Source organism: Nesoenas mayeri (genome assembly GCF_963082525.1).
Source record: "Nesoenas mayeri genome assembly, chromosome: 3".
NCBI classification, from domain to species: Eukaryota; Metazoa; Chordata; class Aves; order Columbiformes; family Columbidae; genus Nesoenas; species Nesoenas mayeri.
Genome location: NC_137544.1, coordinates 85,663,660 through 85,687,999, shown reverse-complemented (window position 1 = coordinate 85,687,999; position 24,340 = coordinate 85,663,660). Strand labels below are relative to the sequence as shown.

General features: G+C 38.0%; 1 protein-coding gene across 1 annotated transcript in view; it reads left to right on the top strand.

The window, feature by feature from the left end:
* Positions 1-24,340, top strand: part of RMDN2 (regulator of microtubule dynamics 2) — a gene marked incomplete at both ends in the record, with an annotated part of 47,802 nt that overhangs the window by 11,947 nt on the left and 11,515 nt on the right. Inside the window, 3 exons of the mRNA XM_080342313.1 lie at positions 12,928-13,003; positions 14,676-14,753; positions 23,320-23,418. Coding sequence (XP_080198439.1) covers positions 12,928-13,003; positions 14,676-14,753; positions 23,320-23,418 — 253 coding nt within the window. The remainder of the gene's footprint in view (positions 1-12,927; positions 13,004-14,675; positions 14,754-23,319; positions 23,419-24,340) is intronic.

The following is a 24,340-nucleotide window of genomic DNA, read 5'->3' as shown; positions in this document are numbered from 1 at the left end:
ACTTGAATTAATTTTGTAGACCTTGCCAGTGCTAACAAACACTTTGCAAATGTTAATATTTTTTATCAAATCAGTGTTGCCAGGTAAAAGATAATTCTGCTGAATTCTAGCTTACAGTTCCTCAGCTTACTATTTTATTTATCAATTTTACTGAGCTCCTGATTCCTTTTCTAATATTAGTAGCTTTTCCTTTCCATTTTTGTTTCTATATTCTTCATTAATTTTGTCATTACACATGTAGGGTGGGATTTCACTTAACTTTTACATGTCTAAACCAAATCTTATTATATGATTCTCCCTTCACAAACTAAAAAGAAGTAGCCACTTCTGGAGTGCAGTTCATCTGAGTCCATTTTGCCCATCTGCATTAGAGTGAGATGAATTTCTTCTGAGGTTCATTTGACAGCATTTCCCTGGCCAATAAAGAGAGCACATGTCAGCTAGTTCAGGTTTAGATGCTTGGTTAGGCACAGATGTTTCCATTTAATTAGGTGACACTCTGGCTTGGCCTCTCCCTCCTGAACTTCAAAGATGGCTATGTTATTGCTCCACCCTGTGTTCCTGTGAGCATTACCATGTTTCTGTGATTCCTTTTTTCCTTCTATTTATAATAACTAGTGATCCATACGCCTGCTCTGTAACAACAAGGTGCTAGAAGTGGTGTGCTGTAGGAATTTTGACTAAAATTCACTGTCGCAGATGGATTTGCATTTGCTCGCTCTTATGTCTTGGAAGCAATGGTGATGCCTGCCTGAAGGCGAAGCCTAGGCCGCAGGTGGCCATAATGTGATAGTTGAAGACAGGAGCCTTTGTTTTTGGCCTTAACCTGCCTGCTGGTTAATTCCTATCAGCTGGAGGTTGCCCCTGTGACAGTGAAAGTAACAGAAAAGGATCCTCTGAGCATCGCTCCTCAGTACAAGGTGATTTGAAGCCCATATAGATTGAATACCTGCTGAAAGCAATTTGCAGCCATTTCTGCTGTTTGCCTGACCACAGCCGTGGTCAGTTCTTTGGGGTAATGCTGCTGTACCCCTCTCAGCTAGAGCTATGTATATAAACAACCACAAAATCACAAGCGAAGCAAAAGTCCTGCCCCTCCCTCTCTTCCTCCCCCATCCACCAGACTGACAAAATCTCTTAGTGTGAATACAACTTTACTGGCAGAATCTATGCTGATAAAAGCTTACATGCTGTTCAGGGAGATGTAGGTGGTCTGCTGGACTTAAGATGTGAGATCCTATACTGGCAGGCACATCTAGCAAGGGAGAAATTATGAGTGTAAGGAGACATGTTCCACAGGTTAGCTCAAAAAGCCTATTTGAGAGGTTTAAGAGGAAAATCTTATGTTTTGTAAGTTACTGCTTGTTGTAACAGACAATGGATTTCTGTATTGTTTACAGTTTTCATCCTTTTTGTACCTGGGTTGCAAATGAATGTGAAGGTTTTATCACTTACTGTTGAACTGATGGAATTTTAGTTATGTAGATGTACACCACAGATTTGAAAAGTTCAGTATAATATTTTTTTCTGAAGATTTTATCTACTTGTCTTTGTTTTCTGAACTCTTTCTGACTTGATGCATCATTTTTGAAGTGTTATGCCCCATACTGATTATGCCAGTCCGAGGCTCTGAATTCTGGGCAGAATGGACTTCTGTGCTCCAGACACACATTTGTATGTTTTTGTGTAGCCTGCCAACTGTTGTTCAGTCTGTGGTTCCAGCAGATCCTTTTCTACTGTGCTGCTGCTTCACCAGATGGACTTGTTTCATAACTGCGCATTTCTTTTTCTCCTCCTTGGTAGAGTACTTTGTACACATTTCATTGATTTAATGTTTATTTCAGACCATATCTCAGGTTTATTGAGGCCATTTAGGTTTGTAAGTACTTACATCCCCTCCCAGATGACCATTTTACTTTTGAAGTGTTTTGTTTTTTAAAATATTTGACTTTATGAAATTACTGGGAGATAATGGACCTGGCACAAATGTTTGTGGAACACCTGTAATGCTGCTCAGGTTCATTTGAACCTGATTCTGCAACCATCTAAATTATATTTCCATGATTAGATTTTGGTGAACATCTGGTAGGAAGAAGTCAAAGGCCACATAAAGTTCAAGCCGTATCCTGTTTGTTGCATTCCTCTAATATTCTAGACTTGTTTATGTTGTCAAACATGAAAAATATTTTTGTTTGATACCGTTTGTTCACGACAAACTTGTGTTAAGTGTTTTGTATGCTTCTGCACTTACAGAATAATTTATTCTGGAACGTTTTCAGGTTAGGTTGGTTTGTCCAAACTCCTTTTTTCCTTTCCTCTTTCTGTAAATAGCAACTATATTTGCCTTTTTCCTTTATGCTGGGACTTTCTACATTACCAAGAAGACTTTGGTAGTCAGCTATATGTCATATCTGGATTGTTTGAGTCTAACTCATGCTAATTTATCCAGTTTATCTAAACATTATTTTACATATTAATACCCATGAACAGGAAATAAGACTTCAGGGAATCTTCCCTGTAGAAACTGTGTGCTCAAAGTTGTACACAAGCAGAAGTTTGCCTAAAATCATAAATAGGCAACACTGTATGTGGACAGAAAACAGTGCAATACAATTAAGGCATGAAGAAATGTTATGTGAAAGTAATATGAAAACCATAGTTTAAAGGATAATAAGAGAAAAAACAAAACTTAAAAGAAAAAATAGAATAAATATTTGTACAAAAATACTAGGATCACCAGTAAGTGACCACTTAAAGACTAATGGTGTACCAGTTATACCTAAGTTGAGAAGTGAAGGGCAGTACCCAACTCCAGATTGACACCTAAATGTACTGTATCCGTTATATATATGTTTACATGTGAGTGAGAGCCTTGTCCTCCACTTCGAGGGGATGGAGAGTTAACATTTGATAGGTAACATGTGCCATTTGACGAGCCAGGATGTTTGCATGGCATGGCAGATATCCCACCAGACCTTTGGGGGTCTGTACGCTTCCAAGCCAGCAGCTAGAAGTAATAGGAAACCCTGGGACACCTCAGATGGCAGTCAGCACCTGCGTCCAAGCCGGGATGCTGTGAATGGATCAGGGTCTCCATTGACTGTAATAGGAGATGAGATACACAGATGAGAAACTCAGCATGAACACAAGCTCAGTGTGGAAGCAGTGCTGGCTCAGAACAAAATCCTTTTCATCTTACCACCAATGTAAAGTTTTCTGAAGTTGTACAATGTAAATAATCCTAGCCTGTGTCAGAGAAGCCCATCTGTTTGTTGGACAGTTTTCTCATTTTTCATGTAAGGTTATTTCATTCTGTATTAACTACTGATGAGGATGCAGGTTTTCTGACCTTGCCTAAGGAAAGTTTGGTTGATTTCTTACTAATCTGTACTTTCTTATTTCTGGGGGGTTTTGATATTTCCTGTCAGCACAACTGAGGTTTTAACTCACGTTTGGTGTATTGTCAACTCATGCATTATTTCTAATGTTCTCTTGAACTGTTTAATATATTATGACTATATATATTAATATATTATGACTTACTAAATGAGTGAGGATTAAATTACAGTCCTATTCTTTTCCTGGTCCTGTTCCTTGCTCTCTACTTACAATTGACCCTTGGGGGCTAGGAAGAATGTAAGCAAAGAAGAAATTTAATTCAGCCTTCTTGCTTTCATCTTTTGTCTTTTTTGCTCATTGCTAATTGTTCTGTACTTTCATTTATGTTTCTTTTCCTTTTGCTGTATTTGTAGAACCTCTTCTTATCGCCTCATATGTCTCTTGCGAGTTGCAATTCAGTTTGTATTTAGCATTTCTGATGTATGTATCTTCAAATATGTGATCCAGTTCTTTTATATAAATATATATATATATTTACTACCCATCCAATATCTGTAGCTTGGCTGTGTGCTCTTATTTTCACTTTTAGGGTCAGTTACTTCTGGATTTTTAAGTCAATAGAGAACACCTCACTGGAGCTGAAATAGCCTTTAAAACTGTTTCCTGTCTTCTCTGCATCAAGAAGGTTAATTTGCTCCTGTGCTTGTGAATTTTGTCTCTCCATAATTCTTCTCTAGAACTTTTTATAACGTGGCAATTTTAAATGGTTTTGTTTTCTTCATTAGAAATGTACACTGTGCCTCTTTGAAAGTTTCTTTTGGAAGCTTATCCATGCTGCTTGAAAGCTCTGTTTACTGCTTAAATACATTTTTGTCACACTCTGGCTGACATAACTGTTCGAGTAAAGCCCTAGTGTAGACAGAATTATACTGGCAAAAGCAACCCTTTTTCAGAGCAGGAGTTTTCCTGTTTCGTAGAACTGCTATAAGCTGTCTGGGAAATAGAATGTATCTTTTGTCTCCATTAAGAGAATTAAGTGGAATGGTCTCATGAGCAAACTCTCGCTAATGTTCAGCTGTCTCTTTTCATATCTACTTCAGTTAAGAACAAAAAAAATGCCATATATCTTCTTACTAGATCAGCCATATTTTTAAATAAAACTGTATCATAAAATACATCAGCAATAAAACTGGCCAATTTACTGATCAGAATACTGACAAGTAACCAATATTCATCCTCCAAATAAATTTCTCCATGCAGAAAGAACAGAGCAAAATATCTTGAAGTAGTCAGACAGTTTTGGTAATGAACTTTTGCAGCTGCGAATAATTTTCATACCAGAATCCAGATTTTTGAAAACGTGTGATCATTCTTAATATTGTAGGTTCCAATGAGATCAAAAAACCTTCAGATGTATTTGAATGGTGACCTCTGAAAAACTGAAATGAGTGGAAACACTGGAAAGGAAAAACATAGCTGTAACCTTTTATTATTTGTATGGCCACCCTAAAGAGAGGCAGAGTAAATATTCTAAGTGACTTATTGCTTTGTTCAACTGGTGTCAAATTACTCAAGTTGTGAAGGAACTTGCATGCAAAATTTGGCATCAGCCAGTTGCGGGTCATCTTGTTTTCCACAGGCTTCAGGCAAAATCTTTTTGTGGGTCAGTGTTTCCCAAATTATAGCTATGAATCCACACAGTTCCTACTGGACCATGGAGCGTCTTTATTATCCAGCTTTAATTTGAAGTGCTATGCAAACAATTCAGTGCTATAGCTGCTACATATGGCAGCTTTATATGCTTCAGATGACAACTTTATAATTACAAAAACCACAAAAAGTAGAGGCATATTAGTAGTGCTTTTACTTGAAACTAAACAATCAGTTTTAAGTTCTTTTGCAAAACCAGTGAGATTTTATGTTTGTGAGGGTTTTGTTGCTGTTTTTTCTTTAGGAGTTTGGAAGATGTCCAGAAGGCTTCTCTGCTCTTGCTCAGAACCCGACACCTCTTTCTTTGCTGAGGAGGACTTCTTACAGGCTTTGCAAAGTGTAGAAATGTTACCAGATGCAGCCAGTGTTCATAACATTTACTTAGAAAGATCATGCTTTGCATTGAAATTTGATTTGTTTGTCACAAACAAGCTTAGCGATGCCATTAAATTGCGGTTACTCTATAGGACTTACCTGCTGATGGGAGTCATATAGCATGTCTTATTGAGGCTGGAATGAAGTTATGAAGTAAAACCCTAGTAATTTCAAGTGAAGACTCCTGCTGAACCTCTGCTACCCTATAGATTTTTCTCTGTTGTGCGTATATGAGTTACTCGGAAGTGCAGAAATAAGTTTCACAAGTCCAGGGTTGTCCCTGGCAGCGGGTTCCAGAGCTGATGATCTTTCACTGAGAGGGAACACAATGGAAGAGAATGGATTGACTTCATCTGGGACGTAAATAATTACCACTTGGGTGTTTTGACTGGCCTGTAAGCCAAAAAATGGAAAAGGATATAATCACAGAAATTGTATTAGCTTTTGTTAGTTGTAAAGATCTGTTATTCACTTCCAGGACTAATTAAAAATGTTGACCCTTATGTTCACAAATAATTTGGTGCTAAGCTTTTGTCTGGGCTAGAACTGATGCTTAGGCAATCTTTGATTTGCTATTGATTTATATGTCTGAGTAGACTTTCTGTACTTGATACACAAAAAAACCTCAAAAGAATTGATAGTCCCGGGTAGAAAATATTTCATTGAGGAAGTCCAGAGATTGCAAAGATACTGAGAAGCTTGTATGTAACAGTGGAGTATCTAGCTAGAAGGTGTTTTGTATTATTTGAGAGGTACAAAGTATTCAGAGATGTAGAAAGTTGTGTTTCTGCACAAAGAAAGTATTAAGAAATGTACAAACTTTTAACTTGCGTGACTTGTGAACAAAAGATGGTAAACTCACTTATAATAGGATAAAGAAGGAAAAGGTGGTTCCGAAGAAAGTCTACTACTATTTTGACCCAGCCAGGATAAAGTTTCTCCTGGAATTCAATCAATAGATTAACTTTTAAGATTAAGAGATATTGCTACCCAGCATGATACAGTCAAGTTCTTAAAACTGTGTGACTTGGTTATTTTTGCAGAAATGTGGGGAGCTGTGCAGAAGTAGAAAAAGCATTTTAATGGAAGAAGAGCTGCTATATTAGGTGGCGTATACGTGCAAGGAGACTTTGCATGAACTTCCCGCAAAAAAGTGAATGTCATGTACTTTCAGTAACAGAATGATAACAGACAATTTGTCAGATGTGTGGGGTGCAATGGTATAAAATGATTATCTAGTAAAACAAAGTTCTTTAAAACTATAGAGTATTTTGTGGGATATTATCATACTACTGATAACTTTAAAATTGAATCCATACCATGTTTCTAAATAAATACTTACAACATTCTGCCCTTAATTATCCCTTATTTGAACTTAGAAGAGACAGATAACTTAGAAGCTACAACCATCTGTTTCTATCATACAGTCTTATTTTTAAGGATACCTTGTGCAGAAATACTTTCAGTCAAAACTTGGTATAACAAGGTCTCAGGTTAGTAGTTGTTTGCCCTGTATTTGATTCATGGGAAGACCAAAACACTTTTACAGCAATCTTTGTTGTTAATTGTGCTTAATCTATGCCAATGATGTCTAAATTACTTATTATTTTGGTAAAAATAATTTAAAATTTCAAATAGAGAAAGGCGAATTCAGAAGCCATTTCTGAAAAGCTACAACATGTTCTGTATTATGTGGATCAGAGGGATACATAGGTTCTTGTGTATTTCTGGTCAGAGCATTTAAATGACAGAATGGTGGAAAGTCACGTGTATTAGGACTGTGTGTTTGCTGGAGTTAGCGATTAGATCTGATAAAAGTCACTTTGTGTGGGGAAAAAAATCACAATATAGTGGGGAATTGACAGGTTGATGAAATATTTCAGTTCAGACATGCTGCAATGCCTCAGGGCATTTGCGGTCCCTTCTCCAAGTTCTCTGCCTGTTGATCTTTCTTCTTGGGGCGCATTCCCCTCCTCGGTGAAGGGAAGTGGCAGATGGCAGTAGCCCTTCACAAGGGACTGAGCTCAGGTTTGCAGTCCAGACTGAGGAAGAGTATGATGCATCCCCTGGAAAAGCTTCTTGAAATAGCGGTGCATTGGTGAAACACTGCAGCATCCTCATGCAGGTGCGAAGGAGGTACATTTGAAATGTGAAAAGAACTATTTACTGCTTTTTTTTTTTTGGTCAGAATGGTCGCAGAGGAAATAATACTGGTAATCTAGTAATCTCTGTTACATTTCTGTCAAGGAGAGTGGTTGCGTTATTGTCTCTGAAAGCTGTTGTTTCACTCTGTTTCTACATTTGTGAAGACTATATCCTGCTAATTTATTCAAGATTGTGTTTGCAGCTATAATGACTAAAAAAGTCTGTAATAAAAATAAAAGGTAAATTTCTGGAACACAGAAATCTAACACAGTTCCGGGTTCCACAGCCTCAGAAATACAGAACGTGGCATCCACATGTCCTACTGGTGAATTTCTGTGAACCTGCATTAACATCAGCATTTTTCTTTGGTTTTGTATATTGGTATGTATTGCAGTAATTTACAAAGCCAGAATTTCAAAATGTCCTTTTGTGCTTTTTTTTTTTTGCCAAAATATGGGTTTGTTTTCCATGTTTTTGCAAGTGTCACCTATGCAAGTGCGTGCTACATCTGATGTTTCCCTGGAGCTCAGCTTCAGTGCTCTGGTGATTTTTTAATATAAAAACAACATTTCTGCCAAGTTCTACAATGTAGATTAAGTTGTATTCCAAGAAGAAGAAGGAAACAAACAAACAAAACCATCATTTTGCACTTTGATGCATTTTACTTTGTATATTGACAGTCTTTCACATTCTTAGCCACTGCTTCCATGCCTGCACTACCACGAGGAAGGTGATATCAAACTGTTACTTTAATTTTCCATGGAGGCTTAATATCAGATGCATTTTTATAGATGATATATTATGGTAGGAAAGTGATACAATTTTAAGTTTGGAAAACTGTGATCTCTGGAAGAGTATCAAAAATAGCGTAGTCAGCAGGACAAGGGAAGTGATCCTTCCCCTGTACTCTGCATTGGTGAGGCCACACCTGAAGTATTGTGTTCAGTTCTGGGCCCCTCAGTTCAGGAAAGACATTGAAGTGCTGGAGCAGGTCCAGAGAAGAGCAACACGACTGGTGAAGGGACTTGAACAAAGGACCTATGGGGAGAGGCTGAGAGAGCTGGGATTGTTTAGTCTAGAGAAGAGGAGGCTTAGAGGTGACCTCATCACTCTCTATAACTATCTGAAGGGAAGTTCTAGCCAGGTGGGGATTGGTCTCTTCTCCCAGGCAGTCAGCAATAGGACAAGGGGGCATGGGCTTAAACTCTGCCAGGGGAAATTTAGGCTGGATATTAGAAAGAAATTCTTTACAGAGAGAGTGGTCAGGCATTGGAACGGCCTGCCCAAGGAGGTGGTGGACTCGCCGTCCCTGGAGGTTTTTAAACTGAGATTGGACATGGCACTTAGTGCCATGATCTAGTAAACAGACCAGAGTTGGACCAAGGGTTGGACTCGATGATCTCTGAGGTCTTTTCCAGCCCAGTCGATTCTGTGATTCTGTGTAATGCAACTGGAGTCATTCATAGTTATATAAGTTGCAAAATCTGGCTACATAGGAATTGATATCTCATGGAGTCATATTAAAGAGGAAGCCCAAGGGTCTGGCTGCATTGCAGAGACTGTCAGAATATGCAAGTGCATGAAACTGGTGAGCGAGAGAGTCGATGGCAAAGAAGGAAGATGGGATGCACAGGGCTCTGAGCCTGTACAGAGATGAGGAGACACAGGAACGCTTTTAGAACTGGAATGGAAATGAACTTTCTTTTCACTGGGCCTCTCAATGTTAGCAACGCATTAGCCTGTACTCACACTACCTTACATGTCAAATGTGTCTCAGGTGAAGAATAGGGAGTGAAAAATAGATATGACACAAATGAATTATAGTAAGTTCTTCAGTATTAGTAAATATGACAAACTTTCCTCCCATTCACAAAGTCATACCAAATACAGTTAAGAAAAACTTTCCTTTTGACACTAGACAGCTAAAAGGGAGATCTAGGCTGCTAAGTGCAAGCCCTGTACCCATGCATTTCCAAAGTCTACATGAAATAAAAGGAATTTTTTTTTGAGTTGGGATACATTGGAGGCAATATAGAAGAACAAGGCACAAGCCTGGGAAGATGAGTGTTATTTCTAATTTTGGCCCTGTGAAATTTACCAGGGAGAAGGTAAAACTTGCTGTAATTTGTGTTCTAATGTGGCATAATCTTGATTTAAGACTTTAAGTCTTTTCTGTAAATCCGTCTCGTATTGGAAGAGCTGTGGGTGCCAGAGTCTAAGTATTGGTAGCATCTCTCTGCATTTTTTGTATGAAAATTCAAGTTGCTTGCAAACATGCTTGATAAAACTTGCTGTATCGACTTGCTGTTCTTCCTTTTGCAGCAGGTGAGGTATACACCTTACAGTTTTATCTTGTCAGAGTACATATAGGAATTTTGGAGCACCAGAAGGAAAAACATTAATCCACTTTGACCTAGACACCTCTGTGTGAGAACCACATAGGCACTTGGCCTTCATCTCTGACAACGGCTGTTTCTTGTGAGTCTGAGTTTCAATGGCATTGTTTGCAGTGAGTTAGTTTGCTTGTGTTTGTGCTTAGGAAAGGAGTGTTAATTATGAGTGACTAACGTGTATGCTTCTACACTCTTCTCAGTAACTTTTCTTCCACCTGGAAATAACTTTTTTTTTTGGTTTTAACAGAAGCACTGTTTCTGTCTCAATGAGGTTATGATCTTTATTTAGATGAACATGTCTGTGGCTGTTTTTTTACATCATCCAGGAGTAGCATTAGCTCAGCAGTTAGGTCACTTCCTTGCAGCACTTGGTACAATTTTCTCTTTATTTTTCTCTGTGAAGGTACTGTCAGGGGATATTTTAATCTTTATGTTCAAAAGGCGTAAGTCAGGCAGTGGTTGTGAGGAAAAACAGTATCGCTCTGACAAAAGATATGTACGTTTTACCCATTTCGTAGGATATTTGCGCATTACTGTGTGACAATATTTTTAAAATTTATTTCCCGCTTCCTAATTTTTATAATAGTGCACAAGGTGACGATGCACGTAACAAAAACCCAGTTGCAAGCGCAGGCTCCGCGGCTGCCTGCTGTGTCCGGGTGTCACCACCAGGTGGGGCGGGTGACAACGGAGAGGGAGCGGCCGAGGCTCCGCGGAGCGCCCGGCCCGGCCCAGCCCGCCCGTGCCGGGACCTGAGGCCGCCACCTGGAAAGGTGGCTGCGGGACTGAGTGACCAGAACCAGACGGAAGCATTTCCAGTTAGTTCTTTCCTCGTTTCCTCCAATCATTTTCTTAATGTTACCCTTTGTATCAGGGAAAATAAACTTTGCTTTGTTTTTTAAACTATTTGAAAATGTTTTAAAATGCATACGAATTATTTTCGGGGGTTGAGGGGGGCAAGGGAAGAATCCTTTTTTTTTTTTCCTTAGAAATGAAATGAATATCTGGAATGCCATACAACTAAAAAAATTAAATAGTTGATTTATGCCGATTGCCTCCCTATCCCAATTCAAAAGTATAAATAGAAAAGGGAAAAAAAGCACTAAAACATGAAAGACATTAGTATTTTTGTTCTTGGGGAAAAAAAAAAAAAAGTTAGTAGGTTGGCTTATTTTTCATTTGTTGCAAATTTTACTGGGATTTCCCCTCCCCAGAGATTTGAGCTGTAAGTAGAAGTTTTTCTTTGAACTGGTTTAAACTGAGGCCCTCTTTCTTGTCACGCACAGACAGGGAAATACTGCAAGATGCTGGATTAGCTTGTTCGCTTTTCATTGTTTTCTTTTGTAGCAGCAATCCGTTTAGCTATGGTATGCTGAGTTTATCTGATTAGCACTTAATGAGTGAAGGGAGTAGGGGAAATGTTGCCTGAGTTACTTAAGCCTAATAAAGTTTTCAGTACCTTCCCCCTCTTTCTAAATACCTGAACTTTCCTGACCCTCACCCCTGGCTTTTTCCCTCAATTGCAGCTCATTCACCTATGAAATGCGCTCCCCCGGCAGCTTTAACTGTCAGAAGTGGTGGTGCCATTAGCCGGATTTTGTTTCGTGCACCTTGGTCACAACATCCATCCGGCTCAACAGTGTTTGACAGTCTGTCTGGAGCCCTTACCAGTCCAACTACTGTTGTTCTGCCGACTCGCATGCCCTACCTGGGAACACTAACTGACCACAGACACAACAAACTCCAGCACGAGTGTTTCTAACTTTAAACCATTAGGTATAACTGTAAGCAGTAATTTCTTTAGTTATGTTAGCACTGACATTTTAATGAGGATTCACTGGAGCTCAAATAATTACATTATATAAAGAAATTCAAGAAAGCTGAGGTTAAGTAATGCTTAAAAACTGTGTGTGGCATACAGATTGTGGGTTTGTTACCATAATTAACTCGGTAAGTTTCTTGCATAACTCTCATGTTTTGCTCTGGACTTCAACTTGATTTCCCTCTTTTAGGATTAATTTTTGGTTTAATTTGATATTGCATTGTAAAGTTTTTAATACAAAAACAAAATTACGAAAAATTTAGAAAACTAATATATATTAGTTAGTGCCACTTAAATATATATAGGGTGGTTCTGCTAGTTTTATACAGAAATGCGAAGTTATCTTAATGCCAATGAAAATAGGTCTGAGTAATTACAACTGAAGTCTGTACCAGAGATTCCTTAAGAATAGTAGGTTCTATAGCTGTTGAAGTAATAAGAAAAGAGCAATGGAAGTTTAGGTGGAGTGTCAATAAGACAATAATGTTGCTTAGGAAATCTGAATCTTCATAGGTAGAGACCTCTGAAAACATTATCAGTTATACCTGCTTAACAATACAATTTTTTAATAGAAATTATTTCACATTCTTTTATCAGTCCCAAATTTATAATAATAGTACTAGTAATAATGAAAATCGTAACAACAGGCAGTGAGTAATAACAGTAGTGATCCTTTTAGAGCAGAGTGCGTGTGTATGTTTTTAAATAATTTTAAAGACATTAAAGGAATGCTAGAAGTGCCAGAATGCACTAAGATGCTTGAGAAGGGGAGCAGATAACTGTGAAGAATTTTTGAGCAATGCAGAGCACAATGTGTCCAGTTCAACTGCTGTCAAAGCTGGAACCAGTCTGGAAGTGTCGCACTCTGGTCTAACTGGTAGAAATTTTGGAAGAGTTTTTTCACTTCACTGACAGCCCAAACAGTGTCATTTAAAATTCTTGTTTCCATTATTGTTTTATTTTGTTATTTTTTGTCTAGTCCTGAGTATGTACAGATCATGCCAAACTTCTATCCAGCCATCAAGATGAAACAAAACCAGTTGGTAAACTGTGAAATAGGTATTGAAATATTTTGTAATTTGATTCAAAGGTTTATTTCAATCATGAAAAGTATGTGTCTGTGTTTTTCTTTTCCCCTCTCAGGTTTGCAATTATGTGTGGCTATATGTCTCAGTTTGAAAGTGTACAAAACAAAATCAGGAATGGTTATCTCTTCAAGGTATGTTTTGGTAGGGTTTGGGGTTTTTTAAGCTATTCCTTTAAATTATTTCCTTATATAGTGTCAAAGACAGATTTTTTCCAACACAGCGATTCAGCCTCACAGGTCTATTTGGTGCCAATGTTAAAGTGAAAAAGTTATTTTTATGTATGCAAATAGATCAGATACTTACAAAATAGAAGAATTGAGGTAGGATTCTGGGAACAGCTTTAAGATTTCTGCTTTATTTTGTAGTCGAGGTAGGGGGTGAAGGGAGTAACAATTCCATTTAGAAAATAAAAACATAGGAAATACTAAGTGATGAACTAACACAGTTATGCAATCATCCTTCAAGCCATTGTTAAGAAGTAATATTTGTTTTAACACTGTCCTTTCAAAGCTAGTTGTGTTTTTTAGAGTTAGCAGTTTGTGTTACATGTGCTACTCTCCTTGTGTTCGGCATTACTTAGGCGCTTTCCATCCCTTGCCCTCCTGGCCGGCATCCCCCCTTTCTGGGTGTCAGTGAGAGGCAGCAGACATGTTCAAGTCCTGGGGAATGCCTGAGATGGGTCCCTGTCACATCATGTCTGTGTCAGGGCTGGGAATGTTGCAGAGCTTTCCTATGAGAGAGCATTTGTTACATCTGAGCTGAGCCCCAAGCACGGGAACAAGTGAAGAATGAGGGGAAAATGGTTAACAACACAAGTGCCGCAGTTGTTTAAGGACGGAGTTTAGAAGAGCCCGTAGTGTTTGCAGTAGGCTTTTCAGGGAGGTTTTCCTCTTCACAAGTAATTGCTGAAATCTGTGTGAATCATTTTGAAATGTTACGAATTCAGGAAAATAGTGGCATGAAAACAGAGCTACTGTCTCAATAGTTCGTGGACAAAATGATGAAACGATAGGCTCTTAGATATGTATAACTCAGATATTTTAGTGACAAGGTTAATTAGAAAAAGAGATGGGGAGGGAGGAGAAGAAACCTTATTAGTACCTTTTGAGAGGCAAATGGTAGTTAGGAGTCAAATAACAGATTTATTTTTTTTTTCCTTCAAACTCAGATTGAACAATAAGAGCTTACTTTAGTAAATTAAAGAGAGAAATAAAAATACTAATGACCTGTAATGAAAATGGTTTTGGAAGAAGCACCTCATTAGATACTTTATATGTTTTATGGTTTCGGTATAAACAGAATGATTTTATTTTCTGAATTTCACACTCTGTAGTAACGATTTTTGTGTCATGTACCGTTCCATTGGGGCAGTCACATTCCAAAGTGGAAGAGTCTCTGCTTCAGTGATGGGTGCTGGCATCTAAGATCCATCAAAGAGAGTGATTACTTTCTCACTGATTTGGTGTGAGATGGTTTCCTAATACTAACTATAAATAAAATGAATTTAATTGAAGTTATTGCCTTTTTAAGTTCTGGAGTTTTTTTATTAAGCATTAGAGCTGCTTAGTCATGTCCTAAATCCAGCATGCCATCTTGCGTTGTGCGCCAAGTTGCTATATAATTTTGTTTATGGTTTCCCTCCATGAGGAAGGGGTTTGCTTGTTAAGATATTTTAGGCTGTCAGAAAAGAATTAAAGCAGAAGAAAATTTCTGAATTTGTTTATAATGTGCAGGAAACTTCATAGAATGTAAACACATTTGCCAAACAAACGTCTAAAGTGACACTGATTTTCTTTCTAATAGGAGCACCTAGACAAAGCAATTGAACTTAAGCCTCAAGATCCTTTTTTATATTACCTAAATGGAAGATGGTGCTATTCAGTAAGTTGGTTTTTTACCTAACATATGAATAGAGTATACTGAAAAATGATAATGCATTTGAAATGAAATAGTGGGACTTAAGACAAAGTATGTGTTTATTGACATTTTGTGCCAAATGAAGCATTGCATTTATGTTTCCTGAATTAACTTCAATATGTTTGTGTGAACTGCTGACCATTCCTGTCATGTGCATTAAGTAAGCTGTGCTTGTATGTCCTTCATGGTTGTGTTCAGGTTTCTTATATGAATGAAAAGTAACTGATATTTGGCAGAGAGGAAGGATGATCTCTGGTATTGTAAGCCTTGATTTCAGTTCTTTATTCTGCCACAAACTTGCTAGGTGACCTTGGGCTTGTAACATGGCCCATTGGTAACTTTATTCCCCATCCGAAACGGAAGTTAAAGGCACTTACATGCTGTGGAATTATGGCTGTGGAAGCAAGGCTGCCATACCAGCTCGCTAAATTCCAGGAGAATGTCGCAACAAAGATGCAGTCATAAAACTCTATAATTCACCAAAATGTTTTGCAAGTGATACAATTAGTGTTATGCCAACACAACAGGTGCTTTTAAATATTGGATTAATGACATAGTGATAAGTATTCTTATATGAAAAATTAAAATAATTGTTTTACAAGCTTAGGTGTTGACTAATTTTATTTTTTATAGAAAAATGGTGCTTGTGTTTGTAATGAGAGTTGTCTTATTCTTAAGCCCACATTTTTGATGGCCCAGATGGCTCTCCTTATTGCTTCACCTTTAGTGCTGTGAGGAATCTTTCATCAGAATAAAATGTTCTCATGTAGTCTACGCTGCACATGGTTACTGGGAGGCTTCTCAGAATAACAACTGCTAATGTGCAGTGAATGCCAGCCCTGCCTTTTTCCTCCAGCTCCTTCCAACACTAGTCATTACGAAGTTCCTGCGAACTGGGGAAGGAGCTGCTGTGATACATTGCAGCCTTTGTCTGCAACAAAACTTAAAGTAAAGTAATGTTTCAGCATTTTTTTCAGATCATATATTTAACTTCCAAGGAGCTTTCAGCAACTACATTTTTTCCTCAGTTGATTTGAATAAGGAATTACTCCAGCTTTTTCAAAGAGCTTTTCATTTTGGTTTTCATCACCCTGTATTCTTGATTATCAGCATTAGCTAGGCAAAAGTGAGTCACTGAAGATTGTCCTGCAATGTCCTTGCTGTCCTGACTCTGAAGAGCATCTCTCTCACCAGTGATTCCATAAGACTTCTATACTGTGCTGTGTCCAACAGCTGACTGCAGCTTCCATTTATGTCAAACACTCTCAGATGTTTTTCGTGGCTTATTTCTCACTTGAGCTATTGGCTTTGAAAACTTTACATGTAATCTCAGTATACCTCACTTTGTTCTTATTGCACTGGTTTTTTACTTATTCCGTTTTAGTGACAATCCCCACTTCCTGACTAATATTAATACATGTGGTTTGTTGTGCTTTATCATTACAAACTCATGTTCCACACTTGCAGCATTTATGCAGGGCTTCCTTACTGAACATTAAAGCCACAGATTAGCATTTGCTTTAGGGTATGACTTGACCTGCATTTTATTAAGTGAAACAATCTACCTAAGGACACGTAGCCACTGAAATACTTAAGGATTGATATATTTTTTCTTTTTAAAGTCCTGACTTCTGTTACTTTCTTGATAGCCATGACAAAATAGTAACCTGAAATGCTCAGAACAGATTTTCATAGCACAAATCAATGCAATAACATTTTGCTTTGACTTCTGGGGCTGTTAGCTCTTAAAAACTTTCAGTCAGTTGCACACTTTCAGTAGCAGGATGAGGCCATCATTTGGAAATGCTAGTTTTGAGTGTCTTCTATGGAAATTAGGTCTTAATCCTAGCCCAGTAGAGTTGGTGATATCTTCATTAGTTTTAGCACACTGGATGAGTAGGTTTCTCTGCTGATACACTAATACAGGTTTGGGCCATGCATGTGATGTAGATAGTCTTAGAAGCTTGTGGAAGATGTGGAAATTCTTGGTCCTGTTTTGCAGACTGTGGTGTTTTATGCTCTGGTAATTACCCCAAAAGTAGACTGTTGGCTTTGGTGTTTGTTCCAAATACGTCTTCAGAGCAGGGATTATGACAGGGTGCTTGAAAAATACATGTATCACTTCTTCTCTATACTGATACCTGTAGATGGAGTGATAATGCTCCTCTTAGACCTTTGTCTGTTTGTCTGTTTAGTGTAGCTGGGGTTGAGATTGGGAAGGCTGTGTTGTCCAAGGTGAGGAAATTCAAAAAGAAAAAGGGATGACTGAGGAAAGCAGGTGAGTTTTTTATATTTAGCCTAGCTGACTTGGGGGCCCAGTTAGAACTGGCTGCAATATTTGTTCTTTCACAAGTGTCACTTCCAGGGGCATTATCGTCTGGTTTTGGTTGCATATTCTACAGAAGCAGTGTAATTTAAAAAAGGTAACTAGTGTTCGATACTTTCTAGAAACAAGATGTACTTAAGTCTTCCTAGTATAGCCAAATGCTTCCCATTCATGTTCCATTTGATGTTAGGGGATCTTATTACTATCTTCTAGTACTGTTTGTTGGGCTAACACACTGAAAAAAACAGGTATAGCATAAGAGACTGCAAAAGGGGATGCTTCAAGCATTGTAAATCTGGTCTCCAGTTCATCTTCCCAAGTGAAAATCAGTTGAAGACTTCTGTGTAAAAAGTATAGTGGAGGCAAACGGAAAAGATTTATTGAAGTCTGAAATCTATATCCATAGACTGCATAGTGTGCTCATAAAGCTATTTGATTTGTAGCGTTTTGCCAGATTTTGGGTCTGACTTCCGTGTCTCACCTTCCTCAGTGTTAACAGTCATTTGCAAAGAGCAGTGGTATAGCAGTGCCAGGGTTCTTATTCAGCAGGTATTCTTGCTGGGCCAGATCCGAAGCTCACAGAACCTTCCAGCAGGAGGGATGAGCTGAATTTTCACTGCCTTGCAGCAGTGGGGGTTTGTCTATGATGCAAAACCAGTGACAGTTTTGTGCCACCTCGTCTAAAGATAAATTTTTGCTCTTTATTATTTCTCTTACTATTATAAAGCCAGTAGAGCTATACAAAAGAGAGAGATTCTGTTCTGATGTGTGCATCATCTCAGCTTTGTTAGAAAATTAATTCTGGTGTCACAATCAAGTAGACAAGGTTTTCCCCAGTCCTTTCATAGATGTCATGATGGGCAAAATTTTTGCCTGTGAGGTCTGCTTTATATACAAGAAACCATGTATAGCTTTAACGTTTCTTGTTTTGTTTTGCAGAGGTAGCAACGGGGAAAAAACCCACAACCCTGTTTATTTATGCATTGAGCAAATGTAATTGAATACTGCCAGTAGCAGATAACTGCAGAGCTCTAGCAAATGTTATTTTAGTACTCCTTTTTTCCAGAGATGGGATTAACTTCTGTGTAGTAGTAATTTTTTCCAGGATAGCTTTAGTGGTAGTGTTAGGAAAAGATTATTAACATATAATTGTAATTAAGATTCTTTAAAATATCTAGTAATCAAAGTAAACTGGTGTTTATTTTGTAAAAGAGATGTTACTATTCCGAAGGAAACAACTGCAGTAAAATAATTTTAATTTAAATTGTCTTTAGTGGACAAAACATTTTCTTCTCAGCCTTCTGTGCCAAAAGCAGGCTTTATTAAGTACGTATCTTTTAGGGAAGGTTTAATGTCTTAAATATATGCTTGTCTTGGTTCTTATAATCTAAAATAACTACAGTGTTCAGACCCTTTCAAGTTTCAACTTTGTTTTTATTAAGGGAAAACTGAAAACTACTTTGTTCATTAGATCAGACAGAAGTATTTACTGGAAGTGAACTGATCTGTGATGCATGGTGTATAGGAATTAGTTATCTTTCCTTAGAGTTTTGGGCACAGATCTGATAATCCCTTATTATTTTATGTTTGTAAGGTTTTTTAATGTTTAGAATAGCTTTTAAAACAGAGTACATGTGTAGTTAAGACTTAACGGCTACTTGCCATTATGGGACGGGCACAGAACAGTTAGTGTATAATTGTGAAACTGGATCAGAGCCTCTGGTAAATGCGAGTGGGGTATTAAAAATTAGATCCTTTGGGATTTTCTTTTTGGAAGTTATATGCCATGTGTTGTATTCATTTCTGGTATATCCCAGTGTCTCTTTGGGTTACATCACGGAACAAATGGACCCAGTTCCTTCATCTGTGTGCTCTCTAAGTCTGCTCCCCTTACTGGAAAGTGAAAAGCCCAGGGGATTCAAGTTGGATAAATACCTAAATGCCTGCGCAGACTGTCCTGGTTCCTCAGCTGGCAAGGAAGAGAATATTTTTGTTGGAAGCCAGTATCTTAAAATTGCTGTCCAGTTACTTAATCTCTTCCAGAAGTCAAAACATTGCAAAATTATTTAATACAATTTTACATTAATATATTGTAATTACAAAAAAAAAAAAAAAGAAAAAAAAAAAAAGAAAGGAAACTAACTGGAGATATTTAAATAGGTGCCACTAAAACATATTGTAATTAAATAAAAAAAAAAAAAAAGGAAACTAACTGGAGATATTTAAGTAGGTGCCACTAATATTTTACTGAAGTTGGATCAATGGGATGATTTTCCTTTATGGAAAACAATTGTGTGATCTGTCTTCAGTGAGCTATTAGCAAGGAAACATCGATGGAGGAGATCCTCCTTTAGGGCTGCAAGTCAGTCCTGGCTGAATTTTCGATCAAGCAGGTTAGTTTCCTTGGTGCCAACATCCTGCAATTTGAAAAGAGCTGTCAGTGGGCAGGGTTTGCATCTCATCAAAAACAAAAAAAAACCAAACTCCAGCCAGTGTTTTAGTTCATATGTGAACCATCTCTGTTAGCTCTGAGATACTGAAGAGTGGTCTTCTCTCCTTGGCAGAGGCCAGGCAGTCCACTCTAGGCCTAGGGAAGGAAGTTCAGGAGTTGGCTGATGGTCCCTCAGGCCCTTGATTTTCGCTCTTGAGTGAGTGGGACTAGCGCTCCTCATGTATGGCAGCTGAGGAGTTATGTTCCTCAAGTAACACGATAAATTAAAACCTGATTTTCTGTGGAAACACAGTGTTCCTTGCAGTGCTCTTGTGAGTTTTCAGGTTGCTGGGGGGACTGACATCAAAGCTTGGAGACTTTAAAAAACCATCCAAAACTCAATGTTTGTAAATCATATGTAGGGCAATGGCAATCTTTATTCTTTCTTTTCGTTGTTGTTATAACTATTAGTTGCTGCAGTAGCTGTTTTTCTTACTACTTTCTGCTGTCCTATACCATTCTTGGAACATGCATTAAGTGAAATCATGGTTCCAGTGAAGCTGATGACAGTTACAGTCTCTGTGCACTTGATTTTGTACAGACCTTCAGGTGTGCTTTGCAGTATTTGGACTAACTTTGACTGGAGAAGTCAAATTTGCGCTACACTAGAGCACGCTGCACCAGAGCTTCTGTTGCCTTTGCTTTCTCACACAGAGAATGCTGAATAAAGTTAGTTAGTTCAGTAGGAATGATGTTTCCATTTAACTAAACATGGCATATGATTTACTCTAACAAAGTTATTTCAAATTAAAGACTGTTCTTGTGTGTGTTTATTGGAAGGGTGTAATTTCCTGTTCATCATTATTGCTCCAGGACACAGTTTTGTGTCTTGTATGAAATAGGTCTTTTCCATTTGTCCAACCTCATTCATAGGGGGGTGAAGACTGACACAGGTGGACAAGATTAAGCTGTTGTGATGGGATTTACCTCACCTGCCCTTAGCTATCCCCAAGGTATAATTGGTTTGTGCTCCTTTTGTATAACAGTTGAAGGAAAGAATGAAGAGAAGGAGAGGAGTGTTCATCTCAGGCTAGTGTAGGCAAAGAGGAATTGCCTGATGGAAATGCCTCTCTCTGTATCGATCATGCAAGGAACCTGAACAACTCAGCACTTCATTTATGGGTGCTTTGAATTAGCTGCAATGAATTCATCCAGCCAGTGGTATAGAAGTCTAACTGCTCAGAACATTACAGAACACTCTGGCTATCTTTGTAATAGTCACAAATTATGATGTTGAAGCCAGTTTGCATTAAAGAAACCACACTATTGTGCATGCATGCATTTCACTTTTAAGCATTGTTTCAGGTTGGCAGGATTTGTAATACAAAAATGGCCAAGTGCATATATGTTTGGGCTTTTTAAAGTTTGAATAGTGCAAAGCAGCACCCACGGCAGACAAAATAAGGACTAAAACCTCAGTAAGTCAGTTCCGATTAAATCTTGCAAGAAAATAAAGCAACTGCCAGGAAGAACTTGTGTTTTCAATAGGTAATTATAACTCCACATGGAAAAACTGCAATTTTGTTTCCTCATTGTTGCATAACAGCAGACACGTGTGTGGTAATTGTATCTGTGCAGTGTATGTGTATCTCCAGGGTGCTGTGTGGTCTTGCAGAGAACACTGTAAGAATATACATTCCCTTTACTTTTTTCCTTCTCTTCCTCCCTCTGTAAGCTGCCTCCATCTTGATGTGACGGACCCTGAAATATTAAAAACTCCTTCCTTTTCTAAAAGAAGAGTGAACACTGCAGCAGTAGATTGGTGCGAAGAAAACAATACTTTTGCAAAAATCTTTTCAATCTTTTGCCGAATATGTCTCAGAAGCCATAGAGCAGCTAGGGAAATGAAGTATATGAAGGAATGACATATGTACCTACAATTTCAAATTTTAACCAGTGTGCTGCAATTTGTAACACTGTGTGAATGGACTGCAGTGCAGAGAGGGGAAGCATCTTGTTTCTTCAGTGAATAAGAACTCTGGGATTGCTGGAGAGCTTTTGTGAAAAAACAGTTTATTCCCCAGGAAGAGGCTTCAAGAGTGGGATATGTGAGACAGAATGAAAAAAAAACAAAACTAAACTAAAACAAACAAACAAGAAGCTTTATTTTCTTAATATTGTTTCTCTCTGGAATGTAATTTTTAGTGGGTTTGTGTGAAAGATTTACTGACAGCGTTTAATAAATAAGGCATTGGAACCTGCCAAACAACCAGCAAGACTTGACCAGGATGCCTTCTGTCTTAAGCAATGTTGCTATGATGTAGCTGGAGTCATTGTTGAGGCCAGCTGAGAAAACATGGTCCTGTGCATTGTTCTGTTGCATGCTGGCCTGTATTTGTGCTCTTTGCAATGGTATTTTTAGGAGACTAGAAATACATAGGGCTTGATGTCAGTCCAGAAGAGAAGTATTCTTGTTGATGGCTGTGGATAGCTATGTGTGAATGGATTCTTACATTTTACCATCATTAACTGACATCTACTGAATAATTGCTGGATTTAGCTGGAGAAGGCAGAAGGAGCAGTAACAACCCTGAAGAGACTGGGAAGCCAGGGAGTGAGGCAGGAATTATCTAAACCTATCCAAAACTATTTTAATTTTTACAGCGGTAGGACAAACTTGAGTTCAAGGCTCAACTCTGTTATTTGGATTGCAGCTCCATTTGAAAAAGAAATGTCCCTATGTGACTCATATTTCATCTCCAGGTCTCTTATCAGAAGCTCTCTTTCTTTACCTCAGTGTATCCCGTGTTACCTCTGCATAGATCAAGCCAGAAATTGTGAGGAAGACACAGAACCTTTGGTTTTTTTCTTTACCATTTTTAAACTCAGCTGTACTCTGTAACAGGAGCCATCAGTGTTGTGGTTCAAATGCTGCTGTGAAGGAATAAAGTCCTGACTTTTCCTCACAGATGAAGTAGAAATGTCCAGAGGAGGGTGGCTTCACTTCTCCATTTAAACAGGCTCCAGTCTCACATTGCATTTCTGAGCAGCTCCATCCTTTGTTATAGATGTGAGACGTGTTTTACCAGGTTGGGTAATGGAGCCAAATACCTTATGCCAGTAACTAGAGCAGTTTCTGTCAGGTGTTGGTAAATGTAAGCAAGGAAGTCATGTACGTTGTATGGCAATAAGACAGTTCCCCAAAGTCTTTTTATAGCAACTCATCTTCCTGAAATGAGATGAGGTCTTTGGTAAGTGTTATTTGTCAGTGTTATTTTGAAGAGGAAAAAGTGAAGCTTATTTCTTAACAGTGGTTGTCACCAGCTTCTGTGTAATAAATGAACTTGTTTCACAAGCACAAAAGCACTCTCACTCTGACTGTAGCAACTGCTTTTTGTAATGTTGAAAAGTGGTCAAGTACATGGACGATCATGCTAAACTGTCACATGAAAACCTTAAGAGCTTTAAAGCATTATTCTTTATGTTAGGTTTTAAAAAATGACAAGGTCTTATGAAACCTAAACTGTACATCAGACTAACATCAATGATGTTGATGTTTCATCATGTATTTCTTAATGTGTACACTTTCTTGTTAACAGAATCTAAAATCCAAGAGACTGCTTTGAGCTGGCGAATCAACAGCATAAAACATTCCTTTACAGGTTCTCTTGCAAAGCAGGTTGTGTAAGAAGTACAATGGCACAGGACAGTATTTACTATGAAACTGAGAAGCAAACCTAAAGGCTTTTGATTTTTTTTTTTTTTTTTAATAGGTAGCTCAGTTATCTTGGATTGAAAAGAAAGTAGCTGCTGCTCTCTTTGGGACTCCACCAACTTCAACAGTAGAAGAAGCGTTGCAGCATTTCCTTAAGGTAAGTCCTAGCCAAGGGACTGTGCGACTGCTTACCAGCTCCTGTAGGTCACTGTTGTCGAGATGTCTGCATTAGAGATGATGTTTAGTGGCTGTAAATCCAGGGCTCTCCCAATTAGCACAGTGATCTCTGCTAAAATGTTTTTTTTCTCCTCTGTTTTTCAATTAATTTGGAGATGAGTGACTAGCACCTTTCTTCTCTTTTTTTAGTTTTAGGGAATTCTTCAATGACTGGCCATGTTAGTAGTTATTGGATTAAATGTGAGATGGATATAGATTAGTTATATGTGCCATTGAAACGAGTTAACCATAGTGATAACCAAAGATTTGCCTGTTTCTGCAAGAGCCTTAACATGGACAAGGAAAACTTTGACATCGTGACACTTCTCTTTTTCTGATCTGAAGGTCTTTTCATTGAATTTCAGCAGAAGCCTTTCTTGTTTGTGGAGATGAAATTACCTTTATAGTGAAGTAGAAAAGAAAGCTCTGTCATACAGGTCCTGGGAATGCTACTTGAATGCACAGTTATGAGAGAACACCATATGAGTAAAATAAATGTGTCTTGCAATGTCTTTCGTGTTAATCATTTCTGCTTCTGGAGCTGAAATACATGTTTTTCACTTGACTAAATTCAAAGCATAAACTCCCATCATTACAATTACTTTCAGACAGTTTCTTGAAGGAATTGGACAAGCATATTTTCTTCACTACCAAAAGCGCTTGTTTTCTCTGTTTTTAGTAAATTTAAAGATGGAATGATCTTCTGAATTTTGGACAATACAATACATTATTGTCTTCCCAGTGTAAGAAATTTTATCCTTAAGGTCAAACTCCAGAGGTGGTAGAAATAATTTGAAATGTTCACTTTAGCTTCAGGTCATTTTGTGGTGAGCTGCGGAGTTAACTGTGGTCTTAAGTCATCT